The sequence below is a fragment of the Tursiops truncatus genome, chromosome 7 (genome assembly GCF_011762595.2).
Source record: "Tursiops truncatus isolate mTurTru1 chromosome 7, mTurTru1.mat.Y, whole genome shotgun sequence".
Classification (NCBI taxonomy): domain Eukaryota; kingdom Metazoa; phylum Chordata; class Mammalia; order Artiodactyla; family Delphinidae; genus Tursiops; species Tursiops truncatus.
The window spans coordinates 11,682,295-11,698,441 of record NC_047040.1 but is presented as its reverse complement, the minus strand read 5'-3'; the positions used below and the strand labels follow the sequence as shown (position 1 = coordinate 11,698,441).

The following is a 16,147-nucleotide window of genomic DNA, read 5'->3' as shown; positions in this document are numbered from 1 at the left end:
AATGATCAGGCCCATATCTTTCCATTGCTCCTGTTACAGGTAATGATGTTTGATATATATAATTATCTAGGGGAATTGGAAACATGTCACAGTAGTTGGAGATCTGAAAATCAACCTGAACGTCAAGGTGAAAAATATAGACTATTTCTCCAAAATTATCTGGGAGCGTTTCAGTTGAAATTTTATTAAATTCTCTAGTTCATGAGAATGCTACAAAGCTATAATAATAAGCCCTGGCAATAAAGAAACCTGGGGTTGTGCTAATAATGGGGGTACACCCATAACACATACGTATATATAATATTTTCTTGGGCGTTTCTTTTGGGTGTGAAGTTGGTAAGAATCCCTGTGTGGAGAGGGATGGGGAGTACATTTGAGTCTTATTATTCGAATGTTAACGTTGCAAAGACTTTTTCTCCTAAGTGAGATTACTTTATAGTAATGAAAAAAGTAGCTACCATTTATTCAGTACCTACTTTGTTCCAGACATGTTACAGTAATCCTGAGAAGGAGGTATTATTTCTAATTTAAAGTGAAGAAATTGAAGTTTAAGTAATTTACCATAGATCTCAGGGCTAGTAAGTAGGAATCTAGCTGTTTTTTACTCTAAAGCCCATGCACTTTCTAATGTGCTGTCTGAATGAGAACCTTTAGGGTATCAGAGTGCATTATATATTTGATTGGAGCCAAGATAGCTCCACAGGGAAATCAGAAAACCATTAGATGAGAACTTTTTCAGCATCCTGTCCCCTAATCTGCCTGTTTACCCATATCTGCACCTAAAATTCTTCTTCCTTCCTGTTATGATGGACAAGGCTATTCCCTCTAAGGACTTGATTCTTTTTCTCTTTTGCATCTTTAGTCTGTGTCTCTTTCTTTACTAGCTTTTCCCCATAAGCCTAACCTAGACCTTTTCCGAAGCAAATACCTTCTGTATTGGTTAGTAATTGCTGTATAACAAACCACTCCAAAATTTGGTGAAGTTAATTTAAAATATCATTTATTTAGCTCACTGTTCTGTGGGTCAACGAATTAGTCTGGGCTCAGCTGGATTTACTTATGCATTTGTGGTCAGCTGCTGGTCAGCTAGACCACTTTGCTTCTGAGGCATTAGCTGGTCAGTGGCCAGGGCCATCAGGGTGACTAGAGCATGTGTCTTCCATTGTCCAGTAGGCCAGCCCGGACTTGTCCACATGGTTGCCTAGGAGGGTTTCAAGAGAGAGCAGAAGTCTGCAAATCATCTTGAGGCCTAGATTCGGAACTAGTGTCGCTTGCTTTTCATTCTGTCAACCAAAGCAGGTCACAAGGCCAGCGCAGGGCATGGAGAAGTAGACCCGTGAATATGGCACTCTTCCTCGTGGGCAAATCCAATCTACCCTCCAAGACCACCTCAGCCTGAGTTGTGTGCCTTGGGTCTGGGCTTCCTCTGTCCCTGCACTGAGAACATTGTGTGGCAGTTGTTGGTTTACTTCTTAGTAGAAAGTGAGCTCCTTAAAGACAGCGACTGTGTTTTAATCCAGGATTTGGCTCATAGTAGGTAACTTTTAAAAGTGGAAATTTTTCTGAAAATAAAGCAGTCTAGCAGTTGACATCTGGTGATATGGCATAGAAGATAATATATGCTTGCATTTTAAGACTTGCTTGCTAATGTTGAAGAACTTTGGAGCAGACTCTATCTAATATATAAATATCGAATATTTCTTTAAAAAAGTGAAGGGGTGAAGAATTCTCTCCAGCATTCTGAGAAGAAGTAATTATTAAATATTTGTGCACTATCTTTGTATGTTTTTTTGTTAGGTTATAAGTTTGTTTATAAGGAAGACAAGTTACCTTTTCATGGCATATTTGTCAGCAAAAGCATACCCATCCATTAACTGGTCCACTGGGATCTGGGATGACATTTCTCCTTTAGGATGTAAAATGAGGAGGGACATCAGCCAGTGTCCTGGGCGTTACTCTGGAAGACACAGAAAATAATGCTTCTGTTAGATGGGAGATGAGATATACATAATGTAAGCCCATCTTTTAAGTGAGCACGTCTTGTCACTGTCCTAATTCTTAATTGACGGATTTTCATGTGCATTTTATTTTACATCTTAGGCTCAGCTGCCTCTGTATCTTCCCAGATTCTTCACGTCTGACCACATTTTCCCGTCACAGGCTTGATATCTAACCATGCAGCGGAGGTCAAGAGGAATTAGCACTGGGCTGCTCCTGCTCCTTTCTCAAATCTTCCGCGTTGGGATCAACAATATTCCACCTGTCACCCTAACAACTTTGGCTCTCAACATCTGGTTCTTCTTGAATCCTCTGAAGCCGCTGCTTAGCTCCTGCCTTAGCGTGGAGAAGTGTTACCAGCAAAAAGACTGGCAGCGCTTACTGCTTTCCCCGATTCACCACGTGGATGATTGGCACTTGTATTTCAATATGACATCCATGCTCTGGAAAGGAATTCATCTGGAAAGAAGACTAGGAAGTAAATGGTTTGCCTACGTCATCACCACATTCTCCCTACTCACTGGGGTGGTGTACCTGCTCCTGGAATTTGCTCTGGCAGAATTTATGGATGACCCTGACTTCAGAAGGGACTGTGCTGTAGGTTTCTCAGGTAAGGCAGATGCATTTCTAAGGTAGTCCGCATGAAAACAGTAAGGGAGGTGCAGCTGTTGTCATTTTTTGAAGCAGGGGTCCCAGTTGGTGAGGGAACTGAATTCTGAGTGGCTAAGCACTGCTGGGGCTTGGATTTTGGTGAATAGGCTGATTGGAGCACAGGAGAGACATAGATTTTGCTGTTTCCCATTATGCCGCATCATTCACTCTTGGACAGTTGAGACTAGGGTCTGCCCAAAGGTAGTTTTGTAGGAGACGTGGTCCTGGAGATATGCACTGGCTCCATTATGGTGGGATGAGGGAGAGAGGCACTGGTGTACTTGTGGGAGTTCTCTAAAAAGATGGGTATGCATCTCAATAACGCCATTAAAATAAATGCACCACACCCTACAATGGCATGCTCACTGTGTTTTCAGAGCCATGATAGTCTTTATACATAATTCATGCTGTTTAATTAATGTAACAGGTCCCTAGGGAGGTGGCCTTGTCTTGATTTTGTAGATGAGGAAGCTAAGGCCCAGAGAAGTTAGGTAACTTGCTCAAGGTTGCACACCTCATAAGTGACGGAGCTGGGATTTGAACCCAGTCTTCGTAGCTTTAAACACATATTACATTGCCTCTCACTGTTCCCCTCACTAGTTCTTTTTTTACATTTTTCTCGTAGGACTAAATTGCCATCAGGACTTAAAATAGGTATCGTGAAAATTAGCATGTGAAGGGTAGGAGGGAAATAGTCCCGAAACCAAAGGAGATCAAACCCTTCCCTCTGTTTTCCCTGCCGTCCTTACCCCTTCCTTCTAAGGTGCATCCTCATGCATCTGATTGTGTGAGAAGAAAGGAAATAAGCCCTGCCTTCAATATGTCTTTCCATAGGAGTTAGAAAACTACACGTTAATGATATTTTTTAAATTGAGTTAAAAATCACATAGAATGAACGATTTTGAAGTTTACAGTTCAGTGGCATTTAGTATTGCACCATTGCGGGTGTCTTATTCCCATTTTATGTGTTATATATTTAGTAGCATACTCAAAGTCAGTATGAACTTCCGTGTTAAGAAACCTCAAAGGAATGATTGCCTTGAAGACTGTTTTTCTACCAAATGCTGGGTTGACTTGTAAGGAATAGAGTATGTTTCGAAGCAAAAAGTTGGATGTAATGGAATAATCATTTTCACTTTCAGTTAGTTTTCTTTGTAAATGTTAATCATCTCCACATTTGGATTGTTGATATTTATATGCTCTTTATCCTCTTTTAGGAGTTTTGTTTGCTTTGAAAGTTCTTAACAACTGTTATTGCCCTGGAGGCTTTGTCAACGTTTTGGGCTTTCCAGTACCCAGCAAATTTGCTTGTTGGGCAGAACTTTTGGCTATTCATTTCGTCTCGACAGGGTAAGTGTTTACTCTTAGAGAATACAAATGAAGAACCTGATGTTCCATAGAGAAAGAATTATAGTCATAATGAGGTAATCAATTGTCTTTTACAGTGAAGTTTTTCTTTAACTATAAGGACAGAATCCAGCTTAATGGTTTTAATGTCAGATATTCCCGTGTTTGAATCTAGTCAGCTACTGACCTGAGTGATTTTGATGTATTTGTCTTATCTGAGTTTCCATTTCCTCACCTTTTAAGTTGAACCTGATACACAGATTTGGGGATTAATATTAACCAGCCTGTCAATTAATTAATTCTAATAACAATAATCTAAAGAGGCACATAGAAACCACGTAATTAGAAAGATACGAAATCAAAAGGTATGTTGGTCCAGTGCCTTTAAGCCATTTTAGTTGTGAATTTTCTTGGTGGTCGACTCTTTAAACAAAAGACTTTACTCACAATTTTGATATAGAAAATTGATCAACTCTGAACTGTTTTGGATGGAGAGGAAGCATAGGGCTCCACTCCCTTTGCCTTACCCCTGTGTCACTGACTGCCTTAAGAGGCACCTCCACAGAATCTTAGAGCTCCAGGGAACACATTTTGGGAATCACTGATGTCTGCGAATTTCCTTTACGGGTGAGGACAGGGAAATTCAGAAGGTTTAGGGACTCATCAAGCAGTGTCGTGGTAGACACTAGACTAGTTAGGATTCAGGCCTCTGGACTCCTGGTCTGGGTGTTCTCGGGGGGGAGACGGGGGTGAGGTGGGGCGTGCTTTTCCGCTTTGGTTCTTTTCTCTACTTTCTGTTCAGAAAAAAGAGAGTGAATTGTGTTATTTTCCCACCTCTTCCACCAGCTGCACTTCTCTTAATCTGTGTAATGCACCTGGAAGCCCATGGTTTGCTCATTTATTTTTACTTCGGGGACCTGGACGCTGTTTGGAGAAGGGGGAGATTCAGGAAGATTCAGAAAGAAGTAAGAAGGATATTTTTCTGCTGCTGTGCTTTTCAGACAGGAGCTTTTTTCCTCAGCTTTCCATTTGTGTGACTGCGTTGGGTGTCGTACTTTATTTGAGAGTATTCTCCTTGGGCTGTGTGTCAGCCCAGTAACCTTGAGTCCTTCTTTAATGCTAATTTCCCATCATGGGCAGCCATTGCCAGCTGGTCCGTAAAAGGCAGTGATGTGGCCACTGAACACCACTCATTTGCAACTGTATTGTTATCTTGTGACAGTTCCACGAAGAAAGCCTAACAAAATCTTCAAAGTTTTCTTTGAAAAAGGGTCCAGTAATGTCTGTCCCTTATCTGAACAGCCCTCTCTATACCTTGTCACTCACAGCTCCCTGACTTGCTTGATGTGACTCGGTTCTCTGTGGAGACCAGAGATTCTTGTGTGTGAGGGCAACACCCAACATTCATATGAAAATCACTCTCTCTGGTACTTGAACTTTTATTCTGTAATGAATCCATTGAACAGCAATGCCTTTAATAGTCTCATGCAACTATTTCTGAAGACTCCATCACGCATTTTATTTTTTTAGGGTTCCCCCCCCCTTTACATAGATAAGGGATGGTTGCATTTTTATGTAATATGCTTATTCTGCGTGGAGGGACCTGATATTCTGAGCTTGGGAATTAAATGGAATTTCCTTTGAAGTTTGAAAGACAAAATCTTTTGGTTTTTAAGATTTGACTGCTTTGAATGATAAACTTCTGATATCCAGGCATCTGCTTATGCATGTGTCCATTGAAGACGGAGCTGAACGCTGGTCCAGGAAACCTAAGAGGGGCATGCTTTTTGAGATGGATCTTGGAAGGATGGGGGAAACCAGAGCTCTCTGGGCTCTGCATTGTTATTCTCCTGGTGGTTGTCAATTAGAGTTTTCATTGGGAAAACACTGTAAATCTTTACAACAAAGCCTGCTTTATCGACGGACTTAATGAGCTGCCCTTTGGGAGAAAAAAAAACCTGCCAGGCAAACATTTGGTGGACCTCTGTGTTTTATGAAAGCCACAGAATTAGTAATTGCCCCAGTTAGGGAGTTTTATGGAGGGAAGCCACTCCAAACAGCCAGCCGTTGGTTCAGCACTGTGAGAGGTTATGGACTTGACCAGCAGAGTGACGTAATCGCACTCCTTTGCTGGAGCTTTTGCGTTTACAGTTCTCGTGTGTCCCTTGTTTCAGTGACATCTTTGCCTCACATGGTCTTTTACTTTCCCTGCATGTCCTGGGGCCCTGGTAGGTGGTTGTGTTTAAAGAAGTGACCCTCCTCCCAAGGTGGCACAGTGGGGAGGTGATTGCAAAATTCTAATTTTCACCTTAAAGCTCAAATTTTATCATTGACAATAAATATCACTAGTTGTTTTTTTTTTTTTTTTTTTTGGTGGTACGTGGGCCTCTCACCGTTGTGGCCTCTCCCGTTGCGGAGCACAGGCTCCGGACGCGCAGGCTCAGCGGCCATGGCTCACGGGCCCAGCCGCTCCAAGACATGTGGGATCTTCCCGGACCGGGGCACGAACCCGTGTCCTCTGCATCGGCAGACGGACTGTCAACCACTGCGCCACCAGGGAAGCCCTCTTTTTTCTTTTTAAATGTGCATGTGTGGCTGTGAAAAATACAGCGACTACTGGTACTGTTTGGAGTCACCGCCTTGATTCATTTGATTCAAGCGGCCAAGGCACAAGCAGTTGGACCCACCATTGCTTTTATACCACTAATGCAAACATCAACACGTGGAAAACGGCACATGATACCTCAGTATAATTATGAAAATAGTTCTGACTTCATGAACTGCTGGAAGGGCCTCTGGGACCTCCAGTGGCCCATGGAGCACACTTTGAGAATCGCTGCTCCCAGCTCTCATGCTGCCTCTCTAGCACTACTCTTGACCGTTTCTTAGCTTGTATGAAAGGAAAGATGGGGAGCTTCATGCAGTCAGGGATGGCAGAGAAAGGGAAGCAGTGAAGTATGTGAGAACGTATATTGTATACCACTGAAATTGCTAATTAACGGTTGCTAATTAGCATGAACTGTTAACACTGTCTGAAGGAGAATGGCCACTTGTCACTCTCATTACAGGGACTGACTATAAGATCTGCCTGTGTTCCACACAGGACAGAATTCCTTAGATGCAGGGAACTCCCGTCCTACTTTCAGTTCTCTCCTTGCGTCTGCTTACATTTTGTGCTAAGGTGCTTCTGGCATATTCATCTAAAATGCAACATGCAGTTCTTTCTTCCCCAGTAGTACTGAGATAGGGAATATAAAAGAAAAGTGCATTCGGCTGGCATATACTGTTTGAGTGTCAGTTGACACCCCTGTGGATCTAGCTACGTAGTAGTCTATTGGATTTTTGCCTTGGGAATTAGAACTGAGGTTGGGGAATAGCAATTTGGAAGATGACGGTAACACCATCTCCTGTCCCACATGTTCTTTTAGAACTGTGCCACTCTACCTAGAGGTGGGGTCCAGTGTACCTCCCCCTGAATTGGGTGGATTTGTGACGCAGTGTAATCAGTAGATGGCAGCAAAAGTGCCATGTTAATTCTGAGGCAAGAAGTTTCTTGCCTTGTGAGCTGAAACACTTGCCCATGGAGCCCATGTTCCCTGATTCCACCATGCTACGAGGAAGTGGCGCGTGACCTGTGAGTGAGTGGCCATTATATACAGCCATGAGTCCCCTCAGCCTCAACATTGTGGAGCAGAGACCTGTCACCCCCTGTGCTTTCTGAATTCCTGACCCACAGAATCTGTGAGTGGAAGAAAACAAGTGTTGTTTTATGTCACTACATTTGGGGAGATTTGTCCTACGTAATGTCAACGAGTTGAATGAAAAAAAAGGGAGGGAAACTAGAATGAAAAGCAAAGGAGTACAAAGGGCAGTGTTTGGGCAGTGGGGGAGAGAGTGGAGTGAAAGCAGAAGAGAGCCAAGGGTGGAGGCCTGGGGAGGAATCCATGCTGAGATGCTGTGGTACCACGAGTCATAACATCACCACTCATCAAATAGCAGGGCTTTAAAGCAGTGGTTGGCAACTGTGGGTTCTAATCATTTAAAACGTTCTGAAATCAATGTAGTGGGTCACAACCAGCATTTGAAAGAAAGAGAGAGAGAGGGAGGGAGGGAGGGAGGAGAGGAGAGAGGAAGGAAGGAAGGAAGGAAGGAAGGAAGGAAGAGAGGGGAGTGGGAGGGAGGGAAGGAAAGAGAAAGATGGGTTAGTGTTGAATGTGGTAAGGGTATTATTTCAAGGAACTTTTGTTTTAGCTATATGTATGTGTGTGCTATATTTCTAAAAATGTATTTTTATTGTGGGACACAGTACAAAGATTTTGGGAGGTGTTGCTTTAAAGCAGCTACTAGTTGCTTAAACTAGAGTTAAATACATTTATAGGATCAGAGACATTTATTGCCTTCAGCGAAAGAGGATTAGATTGCCAGGTCTTTGGTGGCGATGAGATGAACAGGCTGTGACTCCAGATTTCTACTAATTTATTGTCTTTCATTAGAATAAGTGCTAGTTTACAAGGCTTATCAATGACCGAGTGAGCTCTCAAGATAGCTGTCTGTATATGGAGATGTATGCTAACAGATTTAGACTTCACCTAAACCAGAAATGCTAGTAACGGTTGTTCAGTTATAAAGTTATTCGTAAAAATCCTTTGAGAATTCAAGAGAAAGGGGTTATCTAGAGCAAAGGAGACAATGAAGTGTAAAAGTTGCCACATTTTCCCAAAAAGTATAATATTCCTCTCCAAGCCTTTTAAATGTAGACGTATTCAATAACTTAGTAGAAAATAAAACAAAACCTGAATGGATATAGGGTTAAAATATACATTGGGAGTTTGTGTAAGCAAGCAAGTGGCAAATAGGTAAATCCAATGATACTTAATTGTGCTTTGGAGAGAATGCTCCTTTGACAAGAATGGCCTGATGGATGAGAGCTAAGCAGGAACTGTGGTCTTCTCAGGGCTGGGGCTGTGTTATGGCAGCCCATGGAGAGGAGAGAGGGCTGCTGTCTGAGATTCCTGTTCTTCAAGGGCGGATTAAGTTGTTTTTCAAGAAGTTATATTACACAATTGCATCTTTTGTTTTGTATCTACTGGGACGGTTGCATTTTTCTACTAAACTTGGATGACAAATGTTGCATATATAGAATTGATACTCACCCTCTGTTTTATTTCACTGAAACATGTTTTCACAGCCTGTTAAAGAGTTCAGTTTGAATCAACGTCCCAGGACTCTCCTGAGCAGATTTTTCTTCTGCATTCCTTGGATGTCCATTGATATATTTCCTCCCTTTTCCCTTTACAGACTCCTGTAAAGGAAGGTTATATAAGTTATATAAAGGAGTTAGTTAATTTGTCTGTCTCCAGGAGGGCTTCCAGTTGACCAGGACTCAAGGTGAGAGCAGTACTTAACCAAAGCAGTGATTCCCTTGAGTTAGGTTTTACGAGATGAGAATGAGAAATTTCGAGGCAGAGAACTTTCCCTCCCACTAGAATTGGAACTCTTCGAGGGAAAGGGAGTGTGTAAATCATCTCTCTAGCTCTGGAGTCCAAGTTTGTGGCAAGAGAGGAGACCCAGCCTTGTCCTGAGCCCATCCCTGACCACCATAGGAAGAGCTTCAAGCTAAATAGGAGGTGCATTAAGAACAGAAAAGAATTGTATCTGACTACTAAGTTTCTTCTTTCTTTTATAAGAGATTTAATGTAACAGTTTCTTTAAAAAACTGGTTATATTACGTAAAGAATTAAACTGAAAAGAAAGCAGTAGCTGAACGAGAGCGTAACCTAATTTCTCAGCTCCTAATTGAAAGAACAATATATTCATTGTAGAAAAGTTGACGATATATAAAGTATGATAAAGAAAACAAATTGCCCATAGTCTCCTTCCCAGAGAAAACTACTTTAAGCATTCTGCCATCACACACCTCTTCCCTTATACGCAATTATATTTCCTATTTTCTCATTTAACTTGTTATAAGCAACAGCTCTTCAAAAGCCTCAGTTTTAATGGTGTATAATGATTCCTGTTGTGGTTCCTTTATTTTCTCATTCACTAATTTTACATGCTAATTTTATTACCTAATCGTCCAAATTATAAGTGAGGATGTCTATCAAAGCATCATTTGCTAGTCTTGGCTCCCAGGTCTGAATATGTCCTCAGAGTAGATTTCCAGAATTAGAATAATGGATTTGAACTATTTTCATGGCACTTTTATACATTTTACCAACTTGCTTTCTATAAGTTTGTTCTAGTTTATAGCCTACCAACAGCATATGAGAGTGTCTGCTTCCCCACTTCTTGGCCAGCCTGAATATTTGCTGTAAGGTTTTTGGAAATCTGATATGTAACAAAAATTATTCTCTTGCTGTTATTTATACTTCTATTGTTAGTGAAATGGGACAACTTTTTATTTCCTTTTTAGTAAGTTATATTTCCTTGTCTGTGATTTGTCTTTGTGTCCTCTACATATTTTCAGGACGCTATAATTGTTCATTGTTAGAGTGATGATACTGAATTTCAAGGTGTTCTTATTAGATTATATATACTAAGAAATCTTAAGTACACAGTACAATTTTAAGTTCTATAAATAATAACTTAGCCAGTGTCTATGGGGATTTTTTTTTTGGCTGATATGAATGGATAAAGATTTATTCTAAACTATAGCTAAGAACAGAAAGTCTTTTACACTGAAAATCAAGAAATGATATGATAGGTTGTTTTGGGAGTAGATTGAAGACAGGATTTATTTATATGTTTTAAATAAATTTTATGTTTTAGAATGGCTTTATAGATTTACAGAAAAATTGTGAAGAGATACAGAAAGCTCCCACATAACCTGCACCCAGTTTCACCTAATTTTGACATCTTAACATTAGTATGGTATATTTGTTACAGTTGATAAGCCAATATGACACATTATTGTTAACTAAACTCCATGCTTTATTCAGATTTCCCCAGTTTTCATGTGATGTCCTTTTTCTGTTCTAAGTTCTTATCTGGAATACCACATGACATTTCATGTATCCTTAGGCTCCTGTGTTAGTCAGCTTGGGCTGTCATAACAAAATACTGTAGATTGGCTGGCTGAAACAACAGAATTTTATTTTCTCACAGTTCTAGAGGCTAGAAGTCCAAGATTAAGGTGCCAACATGGTTGGAGTCTGGCAAGGACTCTCTTCCTGGCTTGTATACGGATGCCTTCTTACTGTGTCTTCACATGACGGGGGAGGGACAGAGAGAGACAGAGAGAGAGAGAGAGAGAGTGCATGAGAGCATGCCATCATGAGAATCCCACCCTCATGACCTCATCTAAACCGAATTATCTCCCAAAGGCCCATCTCCAGATATCATCACATTGGGAGTTAGGGCTTCAACATATGAATTTGGGTAGAGACAAAATTCAGTCCATAGCAGCTCCTCTTGGCTGTGACAATTGGTTTTATTTTTAATGAAGAGTTGTGAGATATCACTCCTGAATGTCCGTGTATATAAGCATTAACTTCCTTTTATTTGCCCTCTTGTAACCCAGAAGTAGTGTTCAGTTAGCCATGTAGCATGGTTTCTAAGCAAGTTTTAATTTAGGTGTATGGACACCTCTTGTCTTCTGTTAAATGGAACTGCTGTGGCTCCACTGTCAAATGTGCATGTCATACACAGAGGTAGATATGAGAAATTTCCATCCCGACTAGAGCACACCAGCATGGAGGACTCCTGCTGTCTGTAAATTACTCAGACCTTGTTTCAGGCCTGCTTCACCCAATTGGCTGGCTCAGAACAGCAGAGAAGAACAGTAGGTAGAAATAAGGAAGCAGCTGTTTTTCCAGTTGAACACAGAGTTGTCTGGAATAAGGTTCACTACTCAGGTTGAAACTAATTGGCCATCATGCTGTGATGTAATTGTGGATGTGTGGATGATAGCACTTACCCAATCTGTACTTAACTAACTAGGCTTGTTAATGGTCAATTCTGGTGACTTAGTGACAGGTGCAAGACTTGGATTTACTGTATTGGATGTCTCAGGTAATGACAACTGGAGGCTATTTTTAAAAGATAGAATTTTTTAAAAATCAAAGAAAAGTCATATGCCCTAAGTTAAAAGGTGATATCAATAAGTACATCTTATTAAATTAAAGAGCTCTGTATAATGTGTGTTACAGGAAAAAGGGTGTTTTTTAATCTGAGAAGTTAATTACCAATTGTAGCAATTATTTTGAGTTGACTTTTTTTTTTACTAATATTTTTTTTAATGAAAAAAAAGAACCCTGTGAAGCACATTTATTTCCCTTTGGAGTATTTAGAATATGCACTTTGGTCTGTTTGGAATTTTTTTTTCAGGAGACACTATCGGAGATAAATGTTACAACTTTCACTCTCAATTAATAAGATGATAAATCACATCTCTGGAACTTCCTGATGTATTTTCTTAATTCTTCCCATTTCAGTATAAGGAGGAATGTTTTTAAATAGAAAGTTCTTTATATTTGTTAATTTCCCTCTTCCTCTTCTGCAGTATTAAGTGATTTTTTAGTTAAAAGTCTTGGGAGTTAAATAGTCAAGAGGACTGTTTTCCATTTACATTCAGGTTTGGTTCAAATTGTACAAAATGAAGACAGTCGGTGCTATGAATTGAAATCATTAGTACATCAATTATTCTGTGATAACCAGCTGAGAAGAGGCTGTAGACTACTTGAATGCTCCTTCCATTTAAACTTGGCTTCTCATTAGCTTATATGAGAGATGAAATAATTTGATTCTAATTTATCTCTCTTTAAATGAACATTGTTCCCCTCTGAATTCAAGAGTAGAACATTTTAATTTTGTAGTCATTTATAACACACAGGTCAAATAAATAACAAGTTTTATTTCTAGCAACATATCTCTTCTATTATTTATATTACTATATAGTTCCTTGATTCTAAGACACACTTTTTTTCCCCTACGTCTTTTTAGGGCAAAATAGGCCACAAACATAATAAAGATAACATCATAAATCAGTGGGGGAAAATAAGGGTTATTTAGCAAATGGTACTTGAAGAATAGTTTAACCATTTGGAAGAAATTAAACTTATAGCTTTAACTCACGGTACTCCAAAACAAATTTCATATAGATTATGTTTAGAAGATTTAAAAAACAACATCTGAAAAATGTCTAGGAGTGTGTGAGGGAAATTTTTCAGTTCTTGAATTGGGAGGAAATTTCTAAACCTAAAAACAATGAATATAACCTCAAATGAAGTCAAAAGCAAGACTTTTTTTTCCAGGTCCAAATACATTATACATTAAAACGAAAGGCAAAAAAGTTAGAAATATATGTGGAAAAAGAGGATCATATCTTTGCGATGAACAGTAATAACTGCAAGAAAGAAGTCCATCAATAGACAATGTACAGAAAAAAAATTAATCAGTGACTAATAAATGTAAAACATAAAAATCCATTGTTGACCAAATACAGAAAATTAACATAATAAGCTATTTTACTTATTAAACCAACAAGATTAGAAAATTATTACTGTTGTTAAGAGTTTGGTGAAATGGGAGTTTACATAAACTTCTGATGGGACTGTATCTTGCTACAGACTTTCTGAAAAGTAATTTGATGATCTGTATCAAGAGCTGTAAAAAGTTTATACCCTTTAGTTTGGTAATTACCTTTCTAGGAAATTGTCCAAATTATAACTGTAAATACAAAAAAAATTTTTTTGACGCGAGTATATTTATTGTCATGAAGTGTTGGAAAATTGGAAACCACTTAAATATCTAGTAGTAGGTAAGTGGTTTAATAAATCATGTTGTAATGGAATATTGTATAGCCATTAAAATGCTATTTTCAGAGATTATTTTAATGGAATTGGAAGATCATCAAGATAAGGATAGAGGGAGTTCCCTGGCGGTCCAGTGGTTAGGACTCCACGCTTTCACTGCCGTGGGCCTGAGTTCAATCCCTGGTCGAGGAACTAAGATCCTGCAAGCTGAGCACAGCAGGCCAAAAACACAAAACAAAAGATAAGGGTAGAAAGTAGAATACAAAATATTACATATGATGTGGTTTCAGTTTTTTTCCAAAGTAAAAATAGTCACCAAAAGGACTAAGAAAAGCACATAAACATATTATTACTTGTTAACGTTATGGAATTATTTATTGTTTTTATTCAACGTTTTTTGGCCAGATCCTCTATGGTGAGCATGCATTATTTACAGTGGAAAAATTGAGTTATTAAAATATTAACAGTAGCATATTTTCATGAGTCTTAACTTACCTGTGCCTCCTAAGTTCCAGGAGGGCAGAGCTATAGTCTGTTCTGTTCGCTGTGTATTCCCAGTGTCTAAAACAGTGCTTGGCCTATCACAGTTACTCAAAAGTGTATGTTTGTTGAATAAAGACAGTTTGGGGTGGCTGGCCCAACTAAAGATAATAGGCAAAGAGTAAATTGTTGAGTTACTGACCCGAGTTCAGAAGTCTAGAGAGGAAAGAAGTCAGATGCAAAACCTGAGTGCTGAGTTAGAAGGCAAAGTCAATTCAAATGGACAAAAAAGAAAACAACACTCAGGAGGCTTGAGAGGCAGCTCAGCAAGGGGGCTAGAATGCTTGAAGCGCCCCTCAGTGCCCAGCAGTGCCTGGGCCCGTCGGCCCAGCCTCATCTTACACAGAGACCACACATTCCTACATGAGATAATAAGATAAACAGGGACTGTGTACCAGGCTACAAAGGCAGCTTCAATCACCTCTAAAAATAGAGATTTTATAGGCCATATTCTCTGATCACAAAGTAATAATAAAGACTTTAAAAACTAAATATCAGTAAAAGGAAAAAAAAATTCCAATAATCATTCATAATCACTTGGAAATTTAAATAACTCCATGATTAAGAGGAAAGTTAAAAAAAAACCTTTAGAAATGAACAATGAGAGCACTCCATGTCAAACTCTTAAGTGCTTTTTATAATATAGCAAGGAAGTTTTAAAAGTAAATAAATGAAGTCCTCAACTTAAGCTAGAAAAGGAATAAATACAAGATTAGAGGATGAAGAAATTGATAATGATAAAAGCAAAATTTAATAAACTAAAAAGAAAAAATGATAGATAATTGGAGGGCCGTATCTTTAAAAAGACGAATCAAATGGACAAGTCTATGGCAGGTTTAATTAAGAAAATTAGAAGGAAAACTTGAAGCAGTAGATATGAAAAAGCAGATGTAAGTAGGTATGGAGGAAGCTAAATCAACTTTTAAAAGGGTGTATATTTTCATAAAAAATTTTTTTCTGGGGCTTCCCTGGTGGTGCAGTGGTTAAGAACCTGCCTGCCAATGCAAGGGACACGGGTTTGATCCCTGGTCCAGGAAGATCCCACATGCCGCGGAGCACCTAAGCCCGTGCACCACAACTACTGAGACTGCGCTCTAGAGCCCACGAGCCACAACTACTGAGCCCGCACGCCACAACTACTGAAGCCCACATGCCTAGAGCCTGTGCTCCGCAAGAAGAGAAGCCACTGCAATGAGAAGTTTGCGCCCCGCAGCAGAGTAGCCCCCGCTCGCCGCAACTAGAGAAAGCCCGCGCACAGCAACAAAGACCCAACGCAGCCAAAAGTAAATAAATAAATTTATTAAAAATTTTTTTTTTTCTGTTTTAAGAGATCACTTTTTTATTATTATTAAAGTTTTGGACTAATATTGTTAAACCCAAAAATTCTTTTTAAAAGAAAACATAGAGATTTTATGATCCAAACAATATTGATATATAATCCTTACAATGTCTTTGAGTTTCTAAGGTGTATTCCAACATCAGTATTGCATCCAAAGTTGTAGAATTTATTTGATGAGATCTTACTGAGTCAGTTTGTGAGGGCTTAGATCCTGTAACTTTTGAGGGAAGATGTCCCAGTGTAACTGACATTGTGCAGATTTTGGTGAAGCAGTTAATTTTACTTTGAGGGTGATATAAATTCATTGTATGATATAAACCAAGTAACTTGAACTCTGAACAAAGGCTCACATTACTTCCTATTCCTCTGAAGTGATTTTGTGAAGTGTGATGCACCAGTGGGTAAAAATACTTCAGGACTTGCTAATGAAAGACAGAGTATACAGAATCTGCTTTCCTAGCACATATTTTTATAGATGTTGAAAACGGTGTTGTCAAACGATATTTTAAAAGCTGTC

The 16,147-nt window shown here is 39.3% G+C and overlaps 1 protein-coding gene across 11 annotated transcripts in view; it reads left to right on the top strand.

The window, feature by feature from the left end:
• Positions 1–16,147, top strand: part of RHBDD1 (rhomboid domain containing 1) — a 115,109-nt gene that overhangs the window by 21,252 nt on the left and 77,710 nt on the right. For 7 of the 11 annotated variants that reach the window (XM_073807190.1, XM_073807189.1, XM_073807192.1 and 4 more), the window contains 2 exons: positions 2,101–2,608; positions 3,867–3,999. In XM_073807190.1, the coding sequence (XP_073663291.1) occupies positions 2,176–2,608; positions 3,867–3,999 (566 nt within the window). In that variant the 5' untranslated portion in view covers positions 2,101–2,175. The remainder of the gene's footprint in view (positions 1–2,100; positions 2,609–3,866; positions 4,000–16,147) is intronic. The other 4 variants (XM_073807196.1, XM_073807195.1, XM_073807197.1 and 1 more) reach the window with 1 other exon arrangement.